General features: G+C 36.8%; 2 protein-coding genes across 4 annotated transcripts; one reads left to right on the forward strand and one right to left on the reverse strand.

Moving 5' to 3' along the window:
• The first annotated feature begins 1,963 nt into the window (after positions 1–1,963).
• Positions 1,964–14,305, forward strand: ints6 (integrator complex subunit 6). The gene is made up of 18 exons (XM_051119774.1): positions 1,964–2,103; positions 2,188–2,265; positions 2,671–2,820; positions 4,282–4,371; positions 4,694–4,877; positions 5,819–5,944; positions 7,629–7,777; positions 7,929–8,081; positions 8,220–8,352; positions 8,495–8,589; positions 8,691–8,801; positions 8,879–9,094; positions 9,964–10,090; positions 10,240–10,382; positions 10,472–10,643; positions 11,335–11,664; positions 11,997–12,090; positions 13,496–14,305. The coding sequence occupies exons 1-18, from the start codon at positions 1,993–1,995 to the stop codon at positions 13,587–13,589; spliced, it is 2,556 nt and encodes an 851-aa protein (XP_050975731.1). The 5' UTR covers positions 1,964–1,992; the 3' UTR covers positions 13,590–14,305.
• Positions 14,306–15,824: 1,519 nt separating this feature from the next.
• On the reverse strand, positions 15,825–24,507 carry serpine3 (serpin peptidase inhibitor, clade E (nexin, plasminogen activator inhibitor type 1), member 3). 3 transcript variants are annotated; one of them, XM_051118509.1, is made up of 10 exons: positions 24,229–24,507; positions 23,755–23,787; positions 22,502–22,783; positions 22,107–22,340; positions 21,361–21,591; positions 21,080–21,278; positions 18,402–18,502; positions 18,186–18,272; positions 16,682–16,765; positions 15,825–16,102 (listed from the first exon to the last, which is right to left on the reverse strand). In XM_051118509.1, the coding sequence occupies exons 3-10, from the start codon at positions 22,764–22,766 to the stop codon at positions 16,053–16,055; spliced, it is 1,251 nt and encodes a 416-aa protein (XP_050974466.1). In that variant the 5' UTR covers positions 22,767–22,783; positions 23,755–23,787; positions 24,229–24,507; the 3' UTR covers positions 15,825–16,052. The 3 variants fall into 3 exon arrangements, with proteins under 3 accessions (XP_050974466.1, XP_050974464.1, XP_050974465.1); XM_051118507.1 differs by having other exon boundaries at positions 23,722–23,787; XM_051118508.1 differs by lacking the exon at positions 23,755–23,787 and having other exon boundaries at positions 24,229–24,506.
• Between the last annotated feature and the right edge of the window lie 787 nt (positions 24,508–25,294).

Genomic DNA, 25,294 nt, shown 5'->3' on the forward strand with positions numbered 1-25,294 from the left:
ATCATAGTTTTGCAGATTATGTGACCAATAAATGTACCATATATGCACTGTACTATGCTTTTTTTTTTAGAAGTTCCTCATATATCTTGGGAAAGTTGACATGTCAAAGTGCTAATACTCAGACCAGCTGACACAGTGTTAACTGGAAACCAATGCGGAAATTCTTTTCCAGATGTATTTGCTGTATATGCATTGTGAAATGTATAGGATTTACAATTGCTTGCACTACACAGTTGATTTGGTTGGCTTGCTTTTTATGCATATTCTAATCATTTTGTACCAGTGTTGTACAGGTTAGATCTTGCAACATATGCTTAATTAAACTGCTTAATATTGATCTTCATATCTTGACCATTTGAAAATTGTTTTCTCTTTTGCAAAGAGAATTTTTACTGGAACATTTTCTTAAATGGACAAGTGATTTGCTGGGAAATGTGTGGTTAAAAGTTGCATAAATATAAACCGTGTTCTGTAACAACTATCATGAAACCACTTTGTTATTATTTGTGTGTTGTACTTAGTTACATTGTGACGTGAAATACAGACATTTATCAATCCAAATATTCAGTGTTCAAGGCCCTTCTCATTTTTCTGTCGACATTTAGAATATTCTACAGAGAATGAAAAGTGCTTTCATTTAACCTATTTACTTTTTGACCAAATTTCACAATCACAAACCCAAATTTACTCAACTTTATGGTTTTGGTTTGACTTAAGTAAGGCTGCACAGTAGGGCATTAAAGATTGTATTCTTATTCTGTTTTTTATATTTGGTACTTTTATTTATATTTTATTTATTTTATATATTTTGGCACTTTACTTTTTGGCAATTTAATTTATATATTTAGTTAATTAGTTAGTTAGTATCAGTCTTCTTTTTTTCTTGTTTTTTTTTCTGTTTTTATGTTGCATGCATAATATATAATATTCGATATGTAGATTAGAACAAAATGTATAATGCATAAGAAAGTGTAATGTTTATTCAATAAAAAGAAACTCAAATAAAATGTATACACTATTTAAATAATAACAAAAAATAAATAATAAAATAAAATAAAATGTTATACTATTTTTGACCAAATTTCACAATCCCCCCCCCAAAAAAACAAAAAAAAAAAAAAAAAAAAAACTTTGTGGTTTGGTTGACTTAAGTAAGACTGCATAGTAGAGTATTAAAGATTGTACTCTTATTCTGTTTTTTTTTTTATTTGGCACATGTATGTATTTATATTATTTTATTTATTTTATATATTTTGGCACTTTTATATTTATTTAGTTTTTTGTCTTCTCTTTTTTTCTTGTTTTTTTATGTTTTTCTGTTTATTTATTTATATATTTTAATACTTTATTTTGTATTTGTTTTCTATTTTTTCTTGCATTTTTATTTTAATTATTTTGTGTTCATAATATATAATATTCTATATAGATTAGAATGAAAGTACATGTATAATGTTAATGTTTATTCAATGAAAAGAAAGCCAATATGTCTACAAATGCGCATGCTCGCGATGAGCTTTTTTTTTTTTTTTGAGAATATGCTAATCAGTCATTTTCAGGTGCCAATCAGTTGAGGCGTTTTGACGCATAGTACTCGGCAGCGCTTGGGGGGCGGAGCCAAGCGCTGAACGCAGAATAAAACCACTGCAGCCCGCGAGCAGACCTCAGTGTGAGGAGAATCATGGACGTAAACTAAACAGAAAGTTACCATGATAAAAGTTAGGCATTTCTTTCAAATTACAGCAACAACACCCGTTTCCCTTGTAAATCAACAACCTTTCCCCCCCAGGGTCTGAGGTTTGCTTAAGTTTACAAGGCATCGCTCTTTCAACACTAACTACAGTTACACTCTGACAGAAAGAATGCGCGAGTCAGTTAGCATTAGCCGGCTAGCAGCGTGCTGACAGCAGCGACAGGAGGCGAACAAAAGATTGCTCTGCATTTGTCCGCTTGCACTGACATTCGGTCCATGTAGAAGGGGCGATTATCAACACAATGCCCGTCTTACTTTTCCTGATAGACACGTCCGCCTCCATGAACCAGCGCTCCCATCTGGGCACTAGCTATCTGGACATAGCGAAGGGCGCAGTTGAGACTTTCCTGAAGGTAAATGAAAACACACCTCTGCTCCACACTCTCACTTTACTGAAAACTTACAAAAAATGCCTTTCCGTTCGCTTTTCTCCACAGCTGAGGAGCAGAGATCCGGCCAGCAGGGGAGACAGATACATGTTAGTGAGTTTCGAGGAAGCACCGGCTGGAATTAAGGTACAAACTGTTTTATTTCTTTCCAAACCTGATTTATTTCACTCCAGACACTTTCAGCGCTCGCTTCGTCTGTTTGCGTTTCAAAACACAACGGCTAAATTTGTAGTGTGAAAACATTCTGTCCAGCATGAATTTGTGTGTTTAAACATGGCCGACATTTTGTTCAGTGTGGCAGTAGAGAGCTCTATGTGTGTGTGTATGTGTGTGTTTGAGGATAGAGAGATTGGGGGGGCTAACCTAACTTAGTTTTCCCACCCAGAGAGAGAGAGTGAGTGAGGGTTCTTCACTGCCCTTTACATTAATACCCCAAAGCAATTTTCAGACCACTGTGTCTGTCTAAAGAATTTTAATGTGAGGATCTTTTGAAAGGCCTAACTAATTATTTTCTCTGTCTTGATATTTTAGGCTGGGTGGAAGGACAGTCATGCCACTTTTATGACCGAGCTGAGGAACCTGCAAGCAGCTGGATTGACATCGATCGGCCAGTCTTTACGGACCGCTTTTGATTTGCTCAATCTCAATAGATTAGTTTCGGGGATAGACAACTATGGACAGGTACGTTATAAACCAGGGACTGGTATAAAGTCTGTGGCCTAGCCCCATGAGCCCATCCCCAACATCTCACAGTTAAATAAGCACCCAATAGGCTCACACTGTGCCAACACAATCCCAAGAGCCCCTGGTGACACACAGTAGTAACAAGTAAACTGCATCTTGGATGCAAATAAAGGTAATGACTAACTGAAGAAGCAGGTCTTGTAATAGCACATTGGTTATGCTTTGTATGCGTGCTTTAGTTGAAAATTCTTCTAGTTCTTTGGTTGTATTATCACGAGTTTTGTAAATGTTGAGCTGTGAAACTACAACAGATGAAGTATCGCCTCACATAGATGTGAAGATAATGGTAACCTGCGGAAACTGTTTGTGACAATGATCACTCGTGGTAGGTTATTCATCAGTATTAGTTTAAGAGGATTGTGGTGTTGTTGGGGGGAAAAAAAGAGGGGTCTGTTCACACATGATTCTAGGGTGTTCAGGGTGGTTTCCAGAGTGTTGTCATGCAGATACTAAATGTTCTGATTAGTTTAAAGCACATTACTGTCTGGCTGTAAGGGTGTTGCTTTAGTGTTTTTGTTCTTTATTAGTACAAGTCTATGCTATAATCAAAATCTCTTCAAATGGCAGGAGATATTGATATGCCAATTAACTAAATTTAATTATCACCTGACATGTAATTAATTTTTTTTTTTTTTACAGCCCTAGTTCCTTTACCATTTACTTTTACTGCTAGTTGGCAGATTTGTAGGTGAAATCCAGTCATTGCAATAGGAATCCACTTGCTCAGGAATTTTTTTTTTTTTTTTTTTTTTTTTTTTTTTTTTGGATTTTCTCAAACAATCTAGTCTCTCTAGCCTTTTTTTCTTGTCATCTGTTATTTTGCCCTGCTCTGACTTGGTTCTTCATTAACTAAACTGGCTGCTTGTTTTCTTTTTCTCTTTGGACAGAAAAGGAGAATTTCAGGTTAATGCCATGGTTATGATTTTGATTATGCTGTTCCTGAGTTTATTATTGGCATGTAATAGAGCTGCGTGTAGTGACATGATACAAGGAAAAACGGGGTCATTTAAATCTTTTCTCTGTCTGCCTGTGGTAAATTTAGACACAAACTCTCTCTTTACATTATTGTGAGTACTTAGTAATGGACCTCTCTTGGTTTCTAGTTCACGTATTTGTTTCAGAAATGACTCATCCATAAAACTGCACTGTGCTGAAGATATAATTAAGTGTAATTGTTGAAAGAGCAGACCGTTTAAATGATTGATCATACATTATTTTATCAGTGCATATGTGCCATATTTTCAGTTTGTGTAATAAAAGTAGTGTAACTACCGTATTGTTAACATCAAAATCAGTGGGTGTATTGCAGGCTATGCCTTTGTCTAATGAGCTTCACTGCCGGTGCTCTGTTTTTATGGTCATTGTTGTATAATGATTATATTGTCTTCTATTTTGCAGGGTAGAAACCCATTTTTTTTGGAGCCTGCTATCATTGTGGCCATAACTGATGGTAGCAAGCTGACCAGCAGTTCTGGTGTACAAGACGAGGTGGGTCATGTGTCAGTATGGGCTGGACTTTTAGGATTTCCTCTTCAGTGGCCATCCTGTCTAGTTATGGGTTTCCTATTTTGTTTTCATACTTGCTATTTCCTGCTTGTTCCTTTTGATATAGTTCACTCCTTCCTTTCCATATCTTACTTCCTTGGACAGTGTGACTTGCAGATCTGCAAAAGTAGCTGTCTATAGCTGATAAAATAAGCAGTTGCCAGTGTCTCCTACAGAATTTTTTTTTTTTTTTTTTTTTTCCCCCAGGGATTTTTCCATTTATGTGCTCACATGTGAATGAATTCATTCTTTCTCTCTGCTCCAGTTACATTTGCCCCTGACAACACCATTGCCCGGCAGTGAGCTGACCAAAGAGCCCTTCCGATGGGACCAGCGACTTTTCTCTTTAGTGCTCCGCATTCCAGGCCATGCCTCTCCTGACCCTGAACCAATGGGTGGAGTTCCACTTGACCCCTCCCCTATTACACCCATGTGTGAGGTCACTGGAGGTGTGTATGCATTTTGTCTATTTATAAGTGAAAATTTTATTGCTAAAAGACAAATGTGTGGAATAGAAAATTGGCAATGTATTTAGTGGTTCTGGTGCTAGATGCTGCATAGTAGTGAAGTCTGGATCTTTTGAACTTTTTTTTTTTTTTTTTTTTTTTTTTTATGAACTGGGTAAACCAGTAATTGAGCTTAACCAACTGAAAGTGTTCACAGTGTGAGTCAGCACAAATCTACAAGTTACTCAGTCTGAACTCGCTTCCAGACAAGTCTGACAGTTACTTTGACTTGAAATTAGCCAAAGTTTGGGTGATTGATCTTATAATGCCATTTTCGGCCCACTCATTCTAAAGAGGGATTTGGTTATGTGTGTTAAGAGAGAATTGTTAATGAGCAAGCATGTTTATGATCACAAGATTTATTTTTTCTCTTTCTCTTTTTAAACATTTTAAATTGGCTATTTATAGGTTTGAGGTTACAGAGTTAATTTAGGCCACCCTTTAAAAAGCTCTACATGCCCTGCTGAGTAAATGTCAGGTCGTACCTGTCGGGTGGTGTTTAAGTGCTGTGAAATGGTGTTTGAATTGTGAATTGAAGAGAATTGCTGAATTGTGGTTAAGGGCAGATTCTGCTGGAGTCTGCTGACTAATACAGCTGTGTAATAGAGACGAACTGAACTTCACTATAGAGAGAAGAACAACGTCTGTCCTCTCATGCTGATAAAATACTAAACACAATGGAGCAGCTACTGTGTAGTGTGTGTGCACTCATATGTGAATAGCTGTGGCCTGGCAATGAACTGACAAGGAAAAAGGCCACAGTAAATGGTTTTATCTTAAACCAGACAGTATAAAGTTACTCTGAATATGAATAGTTGTCTCTTAGGTTAAAACTTAAAATGCAAATGCTTTTAACTGTGTTTTTATTCCTGCTTTGTGTTTAGGCCGCTCATACAGCGTATTTTCCCAGAGAATGCTGAACCAGTGCCTGGAGTCTCTGGTCCAGAAAATTCAGAGTGGTGTGGTCATTAATTTTGAGAAGACAGGACCTGATCCTCCACCCACTGAAGGTAAAAGAACTTTAGGTTTTTATGGTTATTTTTTCAGTAGTGTTTCCTTAAAGTGTCTATTAATAATAAAGCAGCTATTTATCAATTTTGGCTGTGACCGATATAGGTGGGTGGATAGATGGATACGTCATTAATGAATCCACTGGGGAAAATTGCTGTTTTAGCATTCACACATGAATACTAGACAATATGTAATTGACATAGGAAAAATATGGTAAAATATTAATATTGAGAAAGTCTCTTCTGTTCAACAAGCCTGCCTTTATTTGATTCAAAGTACAGCAAAAACAGTACAATTTTGAAAATTGTACTATTTAAAATAACGGTTTTCTATTTGAATATATTTTAAAATGTCATTTATTCCCGTGGTTCAAACAAGCGGCAACCTCTCCCGGTCTATATAGCTAATTTTGCCCTTCATGTCAACTGTGAGGGGGGTGAATTTTTTTTTTTTTTTTTATAACTCGTCTGTTTAAATTATATTAAGCCTTAAAGTTCTGCATAATTTAGGGCGTGGCCACTTGAGTGACCGGTGGATTGCCGCTGCTGTCACCACTGTCGTGCTAGGTGGGTGTGGTTTCAGCAACCAGCTCCACCCACATCCCGCCTCTTTGCCCATTTTCGATTATCCGGGAGTGACGTGCAGTAACACGATTCCAAGATGGCTACAGCCGACTCCCGCCCACTAAGAGCTTCAGAAATGCTCTTCAGAAACCTGCGGGTGACGTCACGGACACTACGTCCATATTTTTTTACAGTCTATGGGTTCAAAGCTGAATTTTTAGCCTTGAGTAAATGTGAAGAAACTTGATCCTTTAGAAATCATTCTAATATTTTGATTTGCTGCTCAAAAAACATTTATGTTGAATACAGCCGAGTAGAATTTTTGTCAGGTTTCTTTGATGAATAGAAAGTTCAGAAGAAAAGCATTTATCTGAAATAGAAATCTTTTGTAACATTATAAATGTCTTTATCATCACTTTTGATGAATTTAAAGCATCCTTGCTAAATAAAAGTATTAATTTCTATAATTTCAAAACGTATAATTACACTGACAAGCTTTTAAATGGCATAGTGTATAATGTTACAAAACCTTTTATTTTAGATAAATGCTGATCTTTGGATCTTTCTATTCATCAGAGAGTCCTTGAAAAAATGTACTGAACTGTTTTAAATATTGATGGTGGTGGTGATGATGATGATGATAATAGTGATTTATTAATTAATAATCAACTGTTTTAAATATTGATGGTGGTGGTGATGGTGATGATGATGATGATAATAGTGATTTATTAATTAATAATATTACAATGATTTCTGAAGGAATGTGACACTGAAGACTAGAGTAATGATGCTAAAAATATATTCAAATAGAAAGCAGTTGCTTTTAAATAGTAAACATATTTCACAATATTACTGCTTTTTCTGTGTTTTGGATCAAATAAATGCAGGCTTGGTGAGCAGAAGAGAATTCTTTAGAAAACATTAAAAACTTGACTGGTAGTGTATATTTTAAAATGTAACTTATTTGTGATGTCAAAGCTGAACTTTCAACTTTTTGTAATGATTTCGAAGTCTTTATCATGTTTGACCAATTTAATAAGTTCTTAATCAGTACGATTATTAATTTCAGACAAAAAAATCCAGTCCATTATTAATGCCACTACTTTTTTGTTTCACCCAGATGGCCCAACAGAAATGAAGTATGGACCTCAATCATGGCACAGCTGTCATAAGATGATCTATGTCAGACCTAACCCTAAAACTGGTGTTCCTGTTGGTCATTGGCCTATCCCGGAGTCCTTTTGGCCTGACCAGAACTCTCCTACTTTGGTATGAAAACTTGTTTCAGTATGCTGTACCATCTGTTCAGTCTGTTTTGTATGTGATGTAATGCGTATATGCTCTGTTGGTTTTTCTCGTGTAATAAAACCTTGTAGGCCTTGTAAGTGTACTGTCTGCTTACTTGACTGTCCCTCTGCAGCCTCCACGTGCAGCTCATCCGCAGGTGAAGTTTTCATGTGTTGATTCAGAGCCCATGGTGGTGGATAAAGTGCCCTTCGACAAATACGAGCTAGAGCCGTCTCCGCTCACTCAGTACATACTGGAGAGAAAATCACCGCACACCTGCTGGCAGGTAATCTTTAAGCACAGTTGTACACGCTAGTCAGGCTACATATAGACTGTATGTTCTCTCAGACTGCACTAACTTGCACTCTCGCTATAGCTGAATGTTAATTAAAAAAAATTTAATGTTAAATTTATCCTCTTTCAGGTTTTTGTGTGTAACAGTGCTAAGTATGGAGAACTCGGGCAGCCATTTGGTTATCTGAAGGCCAGCACAGCTCTTAACTGTGTCAACCTGTTTGTTATGCCATATAACTACCCTGTGGTCCTGCCTTTGCTTGGTAAGCTTCATTAGTAACATCTAATTTATCAAATGGAGGCATGAAAAGAATAACTCGTATAAAGAATTGGTCCATTTCTCTAATATTTCTTTGAATGTGAGTAGATATAACAGTGTCTTATATGTCTGTTCATCATTTACAGATGACTTGATTACTGTGCATAAGTTCAAGCCTCCAGCGAAGTGGCGACAATCTTTTGAGAACTATCTTAAAACAGTCCCGCCCTACTATATCACTGTAAGTAATAGAATCACTAACGTATTTTAACCTTAAAATAGTGTTATGTCCTTTGGAATGTGTTCAGGTTATTTTGTTTTTCTTCGTCCTGATTCACCCAGGCCCTGCGGAAAGCACTAAGAATGATGGGAGCACCAAACTTGTTGGCTGACAACATGGAGTACGGTCTAAGCTATACTGTTGTGTCTTATCTTAAAAAGCTCAGTCAGCAGGTATGTTCTAACATAGCTTGTTTTTATAGTCTTTATTCTTAAAAGTGCTTCATGAAGTTACATTGTGTATTTTGCAGGCAAAGATTGAGGCAGATAGAGTTTGTGCGTCAGTAGGAAAAAAAGCGGCACTAGAAGGCGGGATTAAACTTCGCTGCAGAAGCGCCGCCCTCTCTCTGGCACACAGGAAAGATTTCACACAGCTACTGCACAGTATCATGGGAGATGGTCCAGCTCTGCCAGTGGAGGCAAACACCAAGGAGTTTGCTGGTTTTCAGCTAGCTGCTTTGAATAAAGTACGTGTATATACACAACTGTAAATACAGTAAACCTTGTGGATGTTTTGATTGTTTTCATGTGCTCAAAATCAGGAGATCCACAAGAAATACACATGTACATGACATCGCTCAATTTGAATCAAGTCAGAGTGAGATTAAAGGGATAGCTCACCCAAAAATGAAAATTCTGGCGTTAATTTTTCACCTACATGTCGTTCCAGACCCATATGACCTTCGTTCATCTTTAGAACACAAATTAAGATATTTTTGATGAAATCTGAGAGCTTTCTGACCTTGCATAGATGGCAACGTGACTACCACATTCAAGGCGCAGAAAGGTAGTGATGACATTGTTAAAATAGTCCATGTAACATCAGTGGTTCAACCTTAATGTTATGAAGCTATGAGATTGTTTTTGTTGTGCACTAAAAGCTTAATCGTCGGCCTTTAAATTAAGGTTGAACAATGTAACATCAGTGGTCTATTTTAGCGATGTCCTTACCTTTCTGGGCCTTGAATGTGACAGTTGCGTTGTTGTCTAAGCTCTCGAGTTCATAAAAAAAATCTTAATTTGTGCTCCGAAGATGAATGAAGATCTTACGAGTTTGGAACGGCATGAGGGTAAGTAACTAATGACAGAATTTTCATTTTTGTGTAAACTATCCCTTTAATATGTAATGTGTTTTTTTTTTTTTTTTTTTTTTTTTTTTTTTTTTCATTTTGAGGTCTGGAATTGACTGCAAGTGTTTTACATATGGCACATTTGCATTTTGGAATCATGTTTTGTGCTTCACCAACTTTTCCTATAGGCCACAGCTGAGCTAATGATCCATGGTCAGTTCTCATCAAATCAGGTCACTTATCTTTGTCATTCCCTTTTCGCATAGGCATTAAAACCACAAGGATTGCGGAACCCCTATGATATCCCAAGATCTCATCTCCTAGACCAGTTGAGCCGCATGAGGCGGAACCTTCTGCACGCCAGCATCTGCATTCTGAAAGGACAAGATCAAGGTAACACTGACGGCCATGAGTGGTTATTGATTTTCTTAAAGCAGTTTCCTGAATATCTGGGTGATTAGTTTAATCAGATTTAGCTTCAGGTTTCATATGGTACATTGTAAACGTTGTCATTATATGTATTGTAATCAATATGTTTCTAGATCAGCTGCACAGTGTTCCTATAGCTCAGATGGGCAACTATCAGGACTACCTGAAGCATTGTCCGTCCCCTCTGAGAGAAGCAGACCCTGATCAGCCGAAACGTTTGCATACTTTTGGTAACCCCTTCAAATTGGACAAGAAGGTACCTTTAAATCTCTGGCTTTCAAAAAGAAACGCTATAAAGATTTGACTTTCAGGGAATTAAATGTTTTCCTCTTCTCTCTGTGTCAGGCAATGATGGTAGATGAGGCAGATGAATTTGTTACTGGCACTCAAGGCAAAGGCAAACGTCCTGGAGAATCCAGCAGTCCTGTTGGAGGAGGTGCCCCCAAACGCAGGCGCTGTATGTCTCCGCTGCTTCGGCTGGGACGGGCATATACACCTCCCAAAACACCACCTAGAAGTAAGTAACCAACATACACGGGCAGAAAACCCCTTTAGTAGCCGGTTTGGGAATCTGTCCGCTTGAAGGATCGGTTAACTCCTGAATTAAAATTTCCTGATAATTTGCTCACCCTCATGTTGTCCAAGATGTCTTTCTTTTTCTTATTTGAAAAAAATTAAGGTTTTTGAGGAAAACATTCAAGGTTTTTTTTTTTTTTTTTTTCTCTCTCTCCATATAATGGACTTCAATGGGGATCAATGGGTTGAAGGTCCAAATTGCCGTTTCAGTGCAGCTTTAAAGGGCTCTACACAATCCCAGCTGAGGAATAAGGGTCTTATCTAGCGAGAAGATCAGTCATTGGTTAAAGTATATGTATTTTTATTTAGAAAATGACCGATTGTTTAGCTAAATAAGACCCTTGTTTCTCAGCCGGGATCGTATACAGTCCTCTGAAGCTGCATTGTTTTCTTTAAAAACCTCAATTTCGACTGAAGAAAGACAAACATCTTGAATGACAGGTCTGAGTAAATTATCCAGAAATTAATTCTGGAGTGAACTGGAGTGATCCTTTAAGTTTGGTTTATCAACTCCAATGTCAATTATATTTGTGAAATTAAAATCCCTTACTCACCCTTATTCTGTCCTATTTGTTGTAACCAAAACTATGAAGGTCCAGTTCTATACATGTTTCATGTCTGATTCAACACAGCTCCAGATAACGATTACACAGAATTGGGCAATCACATCAACCATCTTGAGTCAGACTCTGACAAGGAGTCGAGTCCTGCGCCCGAGTCTGAACCGATCCAGCAGAGGAACCACCTTCAGCCGGATGAGGTCGAGAATCAGCAGGACAGAGTGCAGGAGAACGGCCAGTCCAGCGATAGTGAGTTGTCTCTGGGCAGCGAGGGTGAAGAGGAGACCCCACGCCGCTATCCTTCCCCCTGCCAGCTGAAGAAGATCAGAAACCAAGAGAGCCAGGAACTGAACTCTGAGCTCCGAGTGCTCATCACCAAGGAGATCAGGAAACCTGGCAGACGTGAGTAACTGCACACGCGTAGATGTGCAGATGTCTGCTACTTGACTCTCATTTCCTCTCCTGATGCTCTTTCTTGGATGGTGTCCAACAGGCAAAGGAGGGGTGACCTCCCACAAATGCTTTGTATTGGGCCTTGAGAAAAAACTGGCCATGTTTGCTTTTTTTGCTACATTTGCAAATCTGTAACATTGTTACAGCTGGTTTCCATTTGTCTTTTTTGTTTTTACGTTGTAATGAATATTACAGGCTTTAGAAAACTCATTTGTTCCTGTGGTTTTACAGTCGTCATTGTTCATTCCCCCAAAGTCCTTTTTTCTTTTGTCTTAATGCAGGTTATGAGAAAATCTTCTACCTCCTCAAGCAAATCCAGGGCAGTTTGGAAACGCGTCTAATCTTTCTGCAGAGCATAATCAAAGAGGCTGCCAGGTAAACTCCAGATTCAAATGAATTTTTTTTTTTTTTTTTTTTTTTTTTTTTTTTTTTTTTTTTTTAAATAAGGATGTCTATGTATTGCTATTTATATGAAAGCTAAATGATTAGCTGACCTCCAGAATAAAATTTCCTAAAAATGTACTCACGCTGATGTCATCCAAGATGTTCATGTCTTTCTTCAGTCAAAAAGAAATTAAGGTTTTTGAGGAAAACGTTCCAAGATTTTTCTTCATATACTAGACTTCAATTGTGGCTAGTGGCTTAAAGGTCCAAATTGCAATTTCAGTGCTGCTTCAAAGGGCCCTACATGGTCCCAGCCATGGAATAAGTGTCTTATCTAATGAACTAACTGGTCATTTTCTAAAAAAAAATTTAAATATTTGCCCACAAATGCTCATCTTGCACTAGCTCTGTGATATGCATGTGCGTCTTTACGCATCGGGATGCTCATTTTAACCAGTAACCGACAAAGTATTTTGAAACTAACGTTGGGTCTCTAATACAGCACAAATCCAAATGTTTCCGTATTTGAATGCCAAAATATCATTTATTATGCAAGCCTGGTTTTGTACTTCTCTCATTATGTTGATTCCAGTATCAACATAAAACAAATTGTTTGGCATTATTATTATTATTATTATTATTATTATTATTATTATTATTATTATTATTAATATTAATATTAATATTAATATTATTTTTCCCCATACGTTTGGCTGACTGCATTTAATTATGATAATGGAAAGGCTACATTGTCAAGTTAGCAGTGCTTAACTGTGTGCGCGTGCGATGCTGGCACAATCACTTGTTGAGAGATATATATATATATATATATATATTTATATATTTATATTTGTTTTTTTTTAGCCCCCCCCCCCCTTCTAACAGTGGAAACGACTCTTCCTACAGATAACCGAAACTGTAAACTATTTGCTTTTATTTGTGTACGTAAATCGTATGACTTTCTTTGCACTCGTTCACTTTTTAAACATTGGGTCGGAGCTACCGCCTACGTCACACGTGCGTAATTACATAATGTGGGAAGTCGAGCTAGTGCAAGATGAGAATTTGTGGTTGGAGTATATAAATTAAAAATTAAAAAAAAAAAATAAAAAGACCAATCGTTTTGCTAGATAAGACCCTTATTCCTCAGCAGGGATTGTGTAGAGCCCTTTGAAGCTGCATTGAAACTGTAACTGGCACCTTCAACCTGTTGGCCACCATTAAAGACCACTATATGGAGAAAAATCCTGGAACGTTTTCCTCAAACCTGAATTTCACATTTGCTTAATGTGCAAATCTAAAATTACACTTCTTTTATTAATATAAGTAACCCCATGTTGTTTTCATGGGCAAAGCTTTCTAATTGCTAATTAAATTACTTGGTGTGTGTGTGCAGGTTTAAGAAGAGGGTCTTGATTGAGCAGCTGGAGAACTTCTTAGAGGAGATTCACTTAAGAGCCAACAGCATGAATCATCTGGATGGTTTCTGAGCACTCCATCTGTCCTGTTTTGAAGGACTTGCGCACATATCTGCACTATTTATGTAATGTTAATTGGGACTTGTGTGTCTTCATTCTATCAGTATTGAAGCTGGTTTTATCAGTGAGGACTTGATGGGTTGTCGCTAAACCTCAGGACTGGGGGAAATGGGAAAAGTTGCTCTTTCTATAACAAATGGTCATAAGCATGCACTCTTTTTCTTTTCATTTAAGGCATTTTTCCCCATCTGATTGTGCCAAAGAGAACTGGTTAAATGGCATTGGCTTCCTCCTCACTTATTTGCGTTTTTGTATTCCCCTCGGGCCCCTGTGACGTTTTGACACGTGGCATTGATCACTAATATAAACATGTTTTCCTTTCATTTCAGTCGGGAATTGTACCTCTGCGAACTCACTGCTGCGTTCAGTCTCAGACAAGACAGTTTACTAAAAATCTCTTGTTAGGTTGGATCTCTAATAAAGCAACCAAATCAGCAATATTGTACACCAATAAAAAGGCAAGTTACAAAGCAATTCTTTAATGTTGGAGGTTTGAATGACTTTAAGGTTTTATAATTAAATGTAGACTTGCACACTCCAAAAATCATTTGTTTGTAAAATAACTCATCTCAGGAATGTTTTTGCAGAAGGTTGAGCATTTGGCAGCAGAGGAACTTTTGTTTTCCCAATATTCAAGTTTTTTTTTTTTTTTTTTTTTTTTTTTTTTTTTTTTTTTTTTAAATAATCTATAAAACAGATTTGCCACTTAGACTTTTTTTAAAGCACCCATCAACCATGGCTTCAAGCAACTGTTTTGCACTTAGCAAAAGACATTCTATACCATGTCATGTGGTTACAGACCACATAACCATGACGAACTTCTCTGAAAACGTAAGGACTGAATCGCTTCTCTGAACTTTTCTCGACCTCTTGACTAAAAATGACAATTTTAAATTGGATTTACTGACGCAACAGCTGAATAGATATTAATGAAACACCAAAACGATGTTAAGTTGACATTTAATCATCCAGGATGGAGTTAAGAGCCACTTATTCTTTGACATGGGAAGTTGCTGCTAATGTATTCCTACATTACTGCCAAATAATCAGTATCCCTTAGCTTTTCTTTTTTTCTTTTTTTTTTTTTTTGGGTCTGTCTTTGTGCATCCCATCCTCTTAACCCTGCACCCTAATGTAGGGACCAAATCTTTGCCATACATGTTAACGATAAAGACGAAAGGCTTCTTGAAAAAGTATTTTTATTATGCTGTATATATGTACATGGTGACATTTAAAATATTATTTAAGAGAATGTTTTGGTGGAAAGCCTTTTTTTGTATGTATTTGAATAAAGTCTATTTTACACTCTGTATAGTCATGTAAATAAATGACATTTTTCTGTCATTAATTTCTCAGTGGCACAATGTCATTAAACAGATTGCAAATCTTACAATGTTCATTGTGTTCTTTTCATACACTGAAACCCATCATTTTGCAGGGATAAAGATTCAAGCAGCTTACCATAATTTTATTTTATTTTTTTTCTTTTATTGATAGCCATAGACCTTAACTGTTTCTGATGTGTGCTACATGGTGAGTTTCGTTTCTAGATTTCACTAATTTCATAAGTTATTTGAGCAGTCAACGTATGGCACAATACTTGGAGAAATCTTATTGACATATAGCGCCGTGTCCCGAGTTCGATTCCCCGGTCAAGGACCTTACGATCGCGCCCCTTTTTCTCCTACTGTCGTTCGACCCTCGAAAACGGAGATTTTTAAAATACTGCAGACCCGGTTTTAATTTGAAAACTCCGGGGTAGCGTTTCAGTGTAAACGGACTAAAATGGAGGCTTTTGAAAACGATGGCGTGGCTGTCCACATTTGCTTTGCGTGTCCTTGATGACCGTGTAAATAATAACATCATGATCATTGTTGTACCCATAGATATGTATAGGTAGATGCCCCATTCAACCACTCCAAGCACGTAGATGCGAGACGCGTCCGCCATCTAAATTATAGAGCATCCACATATACATATCTATTGTTGTACCTGCATCAATAGTCATGTGACATGCGTTTTCAGTTGTGCAGTGTAGACAGCGATCGTTTCTGAAACGCTGTTTTAAAACGAAAAGTAAACAGGGCCATCATGAAATTCGTAACTGATGTTAACCAAACATTCCATTAGGATTGAGGAAATTTATCGAGAACAGATGAGGAAAAAATGACAACAGACTCTTTGAAGTGCAAAAACCCTGATGTAATAAAATTTTATTTACAGATATGTACAAAAGTCTTGTCCCTCTTCCTGAAGTGTCAGTGGACCCTCCTAACGGTCCTTAGATATCCCTCTGACCTCCCACCCGCAAGGGAGGAGGGTTGTGTTGAGTGGGCAAAACCATACAAATGTATATTGACACAAGTCCCCTGTGTGTGTCTATCATTTGAAGCAGTTGTGATGACATGTATCATCTCAAGACATCTCGGCTGGATTCATAACTCGACCTATAAACAGCAATGAACCTGTGGAATAAAATACTACAAATTAAAACCACTCTCTGATGTCACAAAACAGATGTCATGCAGATCAGTGTGGGTTCATGTAGATTAATAACAATGTTTGCATGCAGGTAAAAGTAACCGACCGCTCTCCATTAGGTACAATAAAAACATTTGGCGTCAGTTTTTTTTTTTTTTTTTTTTTTTTGGAGAGAGATAAATGAATACTTTTATTCTTTAAATTAGACCTTTCTAATGGCATTTATGTTACAAAATATTCCCACAGAAATACTGAACAGCGCAACTGTTTTCACCAGTGCGTCTTGAGCAACAAATCAGCATATCAGAATAATTTCTGAAGGATTGTTACACTTAAGGCTGGAGTAATGGCTGCTGAAAATTCAGCTTTGCCAAAAATATAAAATTATTAAACTATTTCTGATCAAATAACTTTAGGCCTAGTGGGCCTAAGAGACTGTCAAAAACAAAAAAAAAAATATTGATCTTAAATATTTGGACAGTATATGTACAATTTAATGTGTCAGGGCAGAGTAATTTCAAGAATGCATGCTATCAGTGCTAATTATAGTTTGTAGTATTTACCTGTACTGATCTGCCGTAAGATAAAGAGAAACGGTCGATCTGCTTTGAAAACCGCTGAACGGGATCTTTTTAATAGCACCATTGCTAAAAGAAAGACAGAGGAAGAAAGCTCAGTCATTATTTCCCAGCCGATTCATAGCTTGAACAGACTGTTCAACTATCTGTTGACTTCAACTGATTCTCAAACAGGTACACATTCACCTTTACATCTTGACATAAAACAAATTCAGAACTAAAATTTGTTCATATTCAGATGTGCTTTTGTCCTCTTTACAACATAAGACCCCTAAATAATATTTCTTTATTTAATTTGTGAAAGATTAATAAGGACTTGAGGCCTTCTCAAACCAAGAATGAGAACTATAATGGTAACTACAGTAGTCAACATTTGAAGTGGATCAAAAAAGTTAATCAAAATTGTCCTAAGACAAGAACTGTACTGGTTTTGATCCACTTCAAATGTTGACTACTGTATATTAGTGTTTACACTAACAGACAATAATGATTATTATAAGCATGTGCTGCAATTTTGCCATCTGCTGCTTTAAATGCTCAAGCTCTTTACAGCTGGATGGATTCAATATTGTAACTCCGTGTCGTTATCGTTATAATTGTGGTGTAGGTTCTCTTGTTCTTATACATTTAGAACAATTTGTAAAACATCTGTATCGTCAATATTATACATATACATATATGACCATTATTTGTAGTTATCGTTTTTGATGTGAACAGCCCTTTAAAGTGGACATCAGATGCAAAATAAATGTGTCTTAGCATTGTGTGGACACAACCATCCTACAATAATAAAAATCCTTTTATTAATTTTTTAATCCCCAAAAAACCTGAACAGTCTCAATTATCAAGCCGTTTTGATTTTCTGAGCAGTTTTGATTTTCTGTCATACTGCTCAAGCTCCACCCACATCTGCTGACTGACTGTCTCGTATTAGCATATTTCTGCCCTCAGCCAGTTGTACGTTGTCCATCATTCAAGCAGATGTATCAACAAAAATGTATCTCGAGCAATGCAGGTGTTTTGTAGATGGATGTAAAGGTGAACATAAGAGAGAAAAAAAAACGGAAGAGGGGGGCGGGGTGAGCAGTAACTCATTGTCATTTAAAGAGACATGCACTAAAACAGGTTACTGTGAAGAGAACTGTTTTTGACAAGGTAAAAAGGGTGTTGTTTTACACGACCGTTGAGGGATTTTAACCAAATTATTTTGCAGACATTTTATGAAGTCATGAATTATATGAACTTGTGGAAAATGGGCATCCGATGTCACCTTTAAAGTTCACATTCTGAAAATAAAAGTTTTTTCAGGAGTAACATGAAGTCTGATATAGAGGCTGCAATATATTCACCATCTATATTATGATGTTGGTATGTCAGACAGTATTTACAGACAGTATTTGATATTCATAGGTGTCATAGGTGTTTCTAAACATTTCTGTTATTTTCAATTTACTCACTAATCTTTTTCAGCAAGCAAAAAGGCACATACCTGTAGCTGAAGCTGCTTTTGTCCCTTCCTCTGTCACTTCTATTCTTGCTTCATGGAAAGCCTCCGATACAAAAAGCCCTTCCCCATCTGTAGATATCATATCAAACAGAAGGCTTAATCTTCACAGACTGAATCACTGATTTAGACTGACGGTTTTTGTGATTTTTTCTCAGCATCTATGATTGGTGTAAACTGTTTTCAGTTTAACTTTCCTACCTGAGATGCCTCTAAAATCAGCAGCTGAGGGACTGAACACATCAGAGATACCGAGAGACTGTAAAACAGGCTTCAGGTTGAACCTGCTCTGCATTTTGAACCTAAAAAGCACACAATACAAGGCTATAAATACTATTCATTTTAAATCTCATTTATATAAAAACAATATTTCACAGGCAGATAAATTGCAATCAATTATTCATCATTTATTGATTCTTTCTAATTTATTTTTTATCTTTTAAATTTTCCTTTCTAAAATAGTCTACCGCTTATACTCAGAAAGTGTATACTCAAGAGTTTTGTGGACATTCACACATAGACTAGTCTTTAGTCAGGTGGCGACACAGCATTTAATCAATGGATATACAAAAATCATTTTAGGTTTAGGAAGTGTTTCAACATTGCATGTACTACTGATGAACACATTCATTTTTATTTGAATTCATTAAAAATACACAAATTTTTGTTATTTCCTATTTGCAGACATTCTCAAACCTTCTGTCATCTGAACCTCTTTCAGCTAATATATTTACTTTAAAGGGGTGATCAATCAACAATTCTGTAAAAGACAATATCTCCCTTTGCAGTAACCTTTGAGCATCGTAACTTTGCAAATGCTATGCTCAAACATTACACACTAACTAAAGTTAAAAAAGTGAAATTATAATCAATGACGCCTTTAAAGGAGAAGTTCACTTCCAGAACAACAATTCACAAATAATTTACTCACCCCCTTGTCATCCAAGATGTTCGTGTCTTTCTGTCTTCAGTCGTGAAGAAATTATGGTTTTTGAGGAAAACATTTCAGGATTTTTCTCCATATAATGGACTTCACTGGTGCCCTGATTTTGAACTTCCAAAATGCAGTTTAAATGTGGCTTCAAAGTGCTCTAAACGATCCCAGCCGAGGAAGAATGGTCTCATCTAGTGAAACGATCAGTAACTATTTAAAAAAAAATACTTTTTAAGCACAAAAGCTTGTGTAGCACTATCTCTGAGATGCACGTTCACGATGCTACGTATTACTGAATCATGGTGAAAGGTCATGTGGAACTCGGGCGGAACCACAGACCCAGTGTTTACAAAGTAAACGCACAAACACTAAGAAAGTGCAAGTCAGTCAAATGCTGTTTACAAACAAAAGGGTACAACAATGTTGGACGATTCTGAAGTTGTGGGAGAAAATAAGATGGAGTTTTTCGCCATATTCTACCTTTTTGAGCCGGAGTACACAGACGATGAACTTACACGTGATTTGTAGTAGTGATGGGAAGTTCGGCTCATTTTACCGACTCGGACCTTTGAGTCTCGTTCAGCAAAATGAACGAATCTTTTTTTCATTCAGTCATTTCATTCATTTTAGCAAAATATATTAAAGTGTTACTTCCCTAACACATCTACTGCTTACACAAACGCTGATCACGCTACAAACAAGACAAAACTATAATGTTATAAGAAACAGAAAAGAATAATTAATTGTTTACCTGGGTCTTTAGTCTATGATTAGCTCACCTCACCTCTTATCTGACAAGTTTTCAGGTTCAAGTCGTTCGTTCATCACGTGACAGCCCCATAAGATGAACAAACGACTCGAAAAACCCGAAGACTCGAAACGGGTGAACTAATTCGAGTACAGAACCTGATAGGATGTTGCGCATGTGCGACTGAATGAATCACTCCCCGAGATGACTCGTTCTTCCCAAGTCACATTAAGGATTTGTTCAAAATGAACGAATCATTCAAGAACGACCCATCACTAATTTGTAGCATCGTGGACGTGCATCCCAGAGCCTGTGCTGCACAAGTTTACAAATTGTAATTTTACAAAAAAATGACAAATGACAGATCGTTTCGCTAGGTAAGAACCTTCATCCTTGGCTGGGATCGTTTAGAGCCCTTTGAAGCTGCATTTTGGAAGTTTAAAATCGGGGCACCAATGAAGTCCATTATATGGAGAAAAATTCTGATTTCCTCAAAATGCTTTCCTCAAAAAACATAATTTCTTTACGACTGAAGACAGAAAGACATGAACATCTTGGATGACAAGGGGGTGAGTAAATTATTTGTAAATTGTTGTTCTGGAAGTGGAGTTCTCCTTTAAGTACCCCTGAGATTTTAAAATAAATATTTTAATAATTAAGTTTCATAATTGCATGTTCACGGTTCTCTGACATTGGTTAATCGTCATATGGCATGCAGGTAAACTTAAATTTTTTTCTTCTTTTTTGGTAAGTGAATTATTTTGGTAGTTATTTTAAAATGGTTTATTTTAATTTTACATTTTTGTATGAATGAATTACTTGTTAGCTCTTCAATAAACTCACAAACCCCCTGCAATTCTTTTACCAAACCCAGTTTGGGAAACCTTCATGTAATATAATGTTTAAAGCATTTCATGTTGTTAATTACAGTGAAAGGAATATATTGTCTCACTCTTTGTATTTTTACATCATTATGGTACAAGATTATCCTATTTAAATCAATATGACAAACGAGTTAGGTCATAAGTAATATAAAGTAATCAAAAAGTAATCTGATTGTATTACCTAAAATGTGTAATGTATTGGATTACATTACTGACTACAATTTTTGGCATGTAATTTGGAATTAGTAACAGATTACAATTTGTAAGTAATCTACCCAGCTCTGTTCACAAGTATTTTTGTCCATGCTGTTACCTGGGCAGAAATATATCCATCTTAGTGCGTCTTAATCCAGTATCCCACAGTCCCACAGCACGGGCCGTGAGCTGCCTTTCCAGCTGTGACAGAGAGGTTTTTCGGTCACTAGGTAAGGCCACCAGTAGCCTGAGTGAACGATCCAGGTACGGAAGTTCCAGCACAGTGTACTCCTGCTCTGACGGCAGGCGGAAATGACCTAAAACAGGTGGACAGGTAAAAATACAGATTTTTTTTAAGCTCAACTATGCTCTTGAACAATGTCTTGTTCCTCTTCTTACCAATATTGACTTCGGTTGACTGGTACATCATTGGCACTTTGACTGTGCTGCCGTCTGAGAGGCTGAAGGGCAAGTTTTGAGTGTCAGTGAAGAGAAATTGTTTCTGCCAGGCACCTTGAAACACCACTGTGCTCAGAAGAGCCATGTGCAGTAAACTGTCTTGCCTCGAGGCCTCTTCCTGGCCCTCACTGGACTGAAGTTGCTCCTCTCTTGTCTGGAGATGGTCAACAGCTTTAGAAATAAAACATGTACATTTAATAATTTATATGATAATTTTTTTCCAAGCAACATATATATCCTACATAACTTCATGTGTCTCATCAAAATAAAACTATTTAAATGCACTGGAAAATATTTGGTGTAGAAACGTCATATATTTATATAATTAGATTTAAATTCAAAAATTCTAATTAATATTTACTTTAACATAATATATATTTACAAAGTTACATTTTAAATTCATAATTATATTTCAATGTTTTAATAAAATTATATTTTATGATTTTTAATCATATGTAAATTCAAATCAGTATTTCATTACACAATTTGTACAGTATTTACATAATTACTTTTTACATAATTAAAATGATAAAAATGTATATTTATGTTAATATAAGCATATTATGTACAAATTTTGTAGGCCATATCCATCATTTAAAATGACACTGCAGACAATCTAAATATGAATTATGAATATCTATTGGTTTTAGGCAAAATACATTTACTTTTAGTCAGTACAAGCTCACCTTTACTCTGGGAACGAGCCCAGTGCTGTAGCTGACTATGAGTGTGGTTTGGATTACTGAAGTTTACACTCAGTAGACTACTGTTACCCCATTCCAAGGCATGCTGGGTAAATTCTGGCAGGAGTTTCACACCACTCTGGACAAATAAAGCATTGGCAAGCTGAAGCCGCACCCCTATACTGGAATTACCCAGGTCTCCTTGTGGCCGAGACAGAATGTCCTGCACTCGAGCATCTGCGAGGAGACCATTGTATTATGATTTGTATCATAGTGTTAACTTTTCAAGCACCGGACAATAGCAGGTAGGCAAGTTGTCAGACACAGCTGACAACTGAAATTTTACACTATTTAGGACAACAACATAGATTACAGGTGTGTTGCTAGTTTCCTTTTACCATTCACGTCATATCCCAGTGTTCCCTCAAGCTGTGCTAGAGTGTTTCCCCTGGCACCGAACTGCAGGAGACCCAGACACAACGAGACGCTGGCTGGAGACACGATCAGGTTGGAGTTGTTCTCTGTCTCTGTGAGTGTTTGGTAGAGGCTGACGCCAAACTGTGTGTGTAGATCATTGAGGCTGTTGCCCAAGCTACGGTTGCCATGGCAGTTCTCCAGCAGCCACAGACAGACGAACACGGAAGTCACAGACAGCTGATGCATGATCAACAGGTCAAAATCTGCAAACACAAAAATATTGGGAAAGCGTTTTCCAGAACAGCTCAAAAATGAATCATTCAGTTACACCAGAAAAAGTTGAAATCTCTCTCTCTCTCTCTAATGTACTTTATTAAAGAAAAGGTCAGGGGTCATTTCCACTTGATCTAATACTAATAAATTTCTTTTTGTTGGTGTAACCCTGTGTTGATTCAGTTCAAAATAATACTACTGTCACCCACTTTTCAGCAGTACAACTTTCGCAAGCAAGGTTGAAGTTGGTTTATCTTTATAACAGATTTTATTCATTTAGCAGCTAATTAAGATTAGCATCTTAAAGGGATAGTTCACCCAAAAATGAAATTTTGTCATTAATTACTCACCCTTTGTTCATCTTTGGAACACAAATTAAGATATTTTTATGAAATCCGTGACCCTCCATAGACAGCAAGGGTCCTACCACGGTCAAGGCACAAAAACATAGTAAGAACCATTAATGTCACATGAGCTATTTTAACAAGATAGCACACGTACGTCTGCAAGATGCCTGTAAAAGATCACTTGATCTGGAAAACAACTGCTGTGTACGAACATCTGACAGACGTCTGTAAGATGTCAGTTTTACATACATCTGATAGGTAACATCCTATAGATGTATTGCAGATGAGCAAAAAATATGTATTGCAGATGTAAATGGAGATGTCAAATAGACATCTCCGTGATGTATGCGTCCTATCAGGGGTAGTACCCTTGCTGTCTACAGAGGGTCAGAAAGCTCTCAGATTTCATCAAAAATATCTTAATTTGTATTCTGAAGATGAACAAAGGTCTTACAGGTTTAGAATGACATGAGGGTGAGTAACTAATGACAGAATTTTCATTTTTGGGTGAACCATCTCTTTAATAGTATTTATGTGTGGCTCAATTCTGAATGAATGTAAAAATTAAAGGTATAACTTACCAAAAAATACAAATTCTGTCATCATTTACTCACCCTCATGTCATTCCAAACTAGTATGACTTTCTTCTGTGGAACACAAAAGACGATATTTTGAAGCTTGTTGGAAACCAAATAATTTTGGTGACCATTGATTTCCATTGTAAGCGTTAAAAAAAAGCACTACAACATTTCTCAAAATATGTCCTTTTATGTGTATCTGATGTCATGTGATGACAGAATTGTAATTTTTAGGGTGAACTACGCCATATATCCAATATTAATGCAACATGAAATATTGCAGTGATTTACACAGTGTAGCCTAAATCACAATTAGGAGATGCAATTAAACTTCTGAACAAAAATCCTCACTGCATTTACATATTTTTATACTAATAAAAATATCGGCCTGTATAATTAATTATTATAATTAAAAATCATATATCTATCTATCTATCTATCTATCTATCTATATATATATATATATATATATATATATAAACTGAATTAAAATATTAATGAACTTCTTACCTGCCTGCTCGTCCTCTGGATTCCCGTGAGTGTCAGCTGCTCCTGATGTTGTGCTCCACTATCACCGTCACTTTGCTTTAAGTGTTAGAGGACGTGCGTTCGCCCTGATCCTCCACGCCAGGACAACTGATTGAAAGACTTGTCGATCATGAGACCTTGTTTAAAGGGAGAGCTTCGTGTTTGTGGTCTCCGGCGGCGATGTCCGTACCACTCAGTCAGAATTCCTGCCTCCCGCCCGGCACTATAAGGAGCCAGGCAGAGGGAGGCATGCGCTCGACCAGCAAATCCGCACTCGAGAAGTTCAGCAACGCGCGCACACACACATAATAGAGAGAGGAAGTCATTACACAAGCAGCTTGTTCTTTTGATAGAGTGAGCAAATGCCATCCTAGCTATAACACAGGGCAACATGCTGCATCAGCATTTCTGCAAGAGATGTCATTTAATGTTCTCATATAATCAATGCCAAGGTGTTAACATCAGCATGTGTCTAATCGAATCATAATCCAATCAAAAGTCTATTGATTGAAAGATGTTATAGCCTACTCACCAGCTTGCAAATATTTGAACAAAACAAGGTAAAACAGCAATATTGTGAAATATTATAAAAATGTAAAATAATGTTTTCTTTTTTAAACATATTTAAAAATAGAATTTATTCCTGTAAAGGCAAATTTTCAGTCTTCAGTGTCACATGATCTTTCAGAAATGATTCCACTGATTTTTAATTTTTTTTATAATCACAGTCGATGGATGCGTTGCTTAATATTTTTGAGGAAACCATGATTTTTTCAGGATTCTTTGATGAAGAAAGAAACATCAAAGTTTGATCTCCACCGTAATTGGAGTTTCCATAAATGACGCTAATAGATTGAAGAGACATTTTTCCCATGGTAAACTGCAAGCGGGAAATGATCAGTAAGCATCAGGTATTTGGACTGTGCCCATTCAAAGGCATGTTAATTAGTAGAACCAACTTGGCAGCAGTCAGTGGAGAAGACAGATTCTTTAATTCCAGTGTTCCATCCATGGCATTTGAATTTTTAAGATGGGAAATGATGATGGG

Source organism: Labeo rohita, chromosome 9, assembly GCF_022985175.1.
Source record: "Labeo rohita strain BAU-BD-2019 chromosome 9, IGBB_LRoh.1.0, whole genome shotgun sequence".
Classification (NCBI taxonomy): Eukaryota; Metazoa; Chordata; class Actinopteri; order Cypriniformes; family Cyprinidae; genus Labeo; species Labeo rohita.

What these genes read in the sequence shown, in the direction of transcription:
- ints6 (XM_051119774.1), top strand. Translation starts at nt 1,993, where the DNA reads ATGCCCGTCTTACTTTTCCTGATAGACACGTCCGCCTCCATGAACCAG. An exon ending in CATGTGTGAGGTCACTGGAG is followed by an intron (nt 4,878 to 5,818) that starts GTGTGTATGCAT and finishes CTTTGTGTTTAG; the next exon opens with GCCGCTCATACAGCGTATTT. An exon ending in TGATCCTCCACCCACTGAAG is followed by an intron (nt 5,945 to 7,628) that starts GTAAAAGAACTT and finishes TGTTTCACCCAG; the next exon opens with ATGGCCCAACAGAAATGAAG.
- serpine3 (XM_051118507.1), bottom strand. Translation starts at nt 23,746, where the DNA reads ATGATGACAGAATTTGTATTTTTTG. An exon ending in GGCTCGTTCCCAGAGTAAAG is followed by an intron (nt 21,592 to 22,106) that starts GTGAGCTTGTAC and finishes TTATTTCTAAAG; the next exon opens with CTGTTGACCATCTCCAGACA. An exon ending in TGATTTTAGAGGCATCTCAG is followed by an intron (nt 18,273 to 18,401) that starts GTAGGAAAGTTA and finishes TGATATCTACAG; the next exon opens with ATGGGGAAGGGCTTTTTGTA.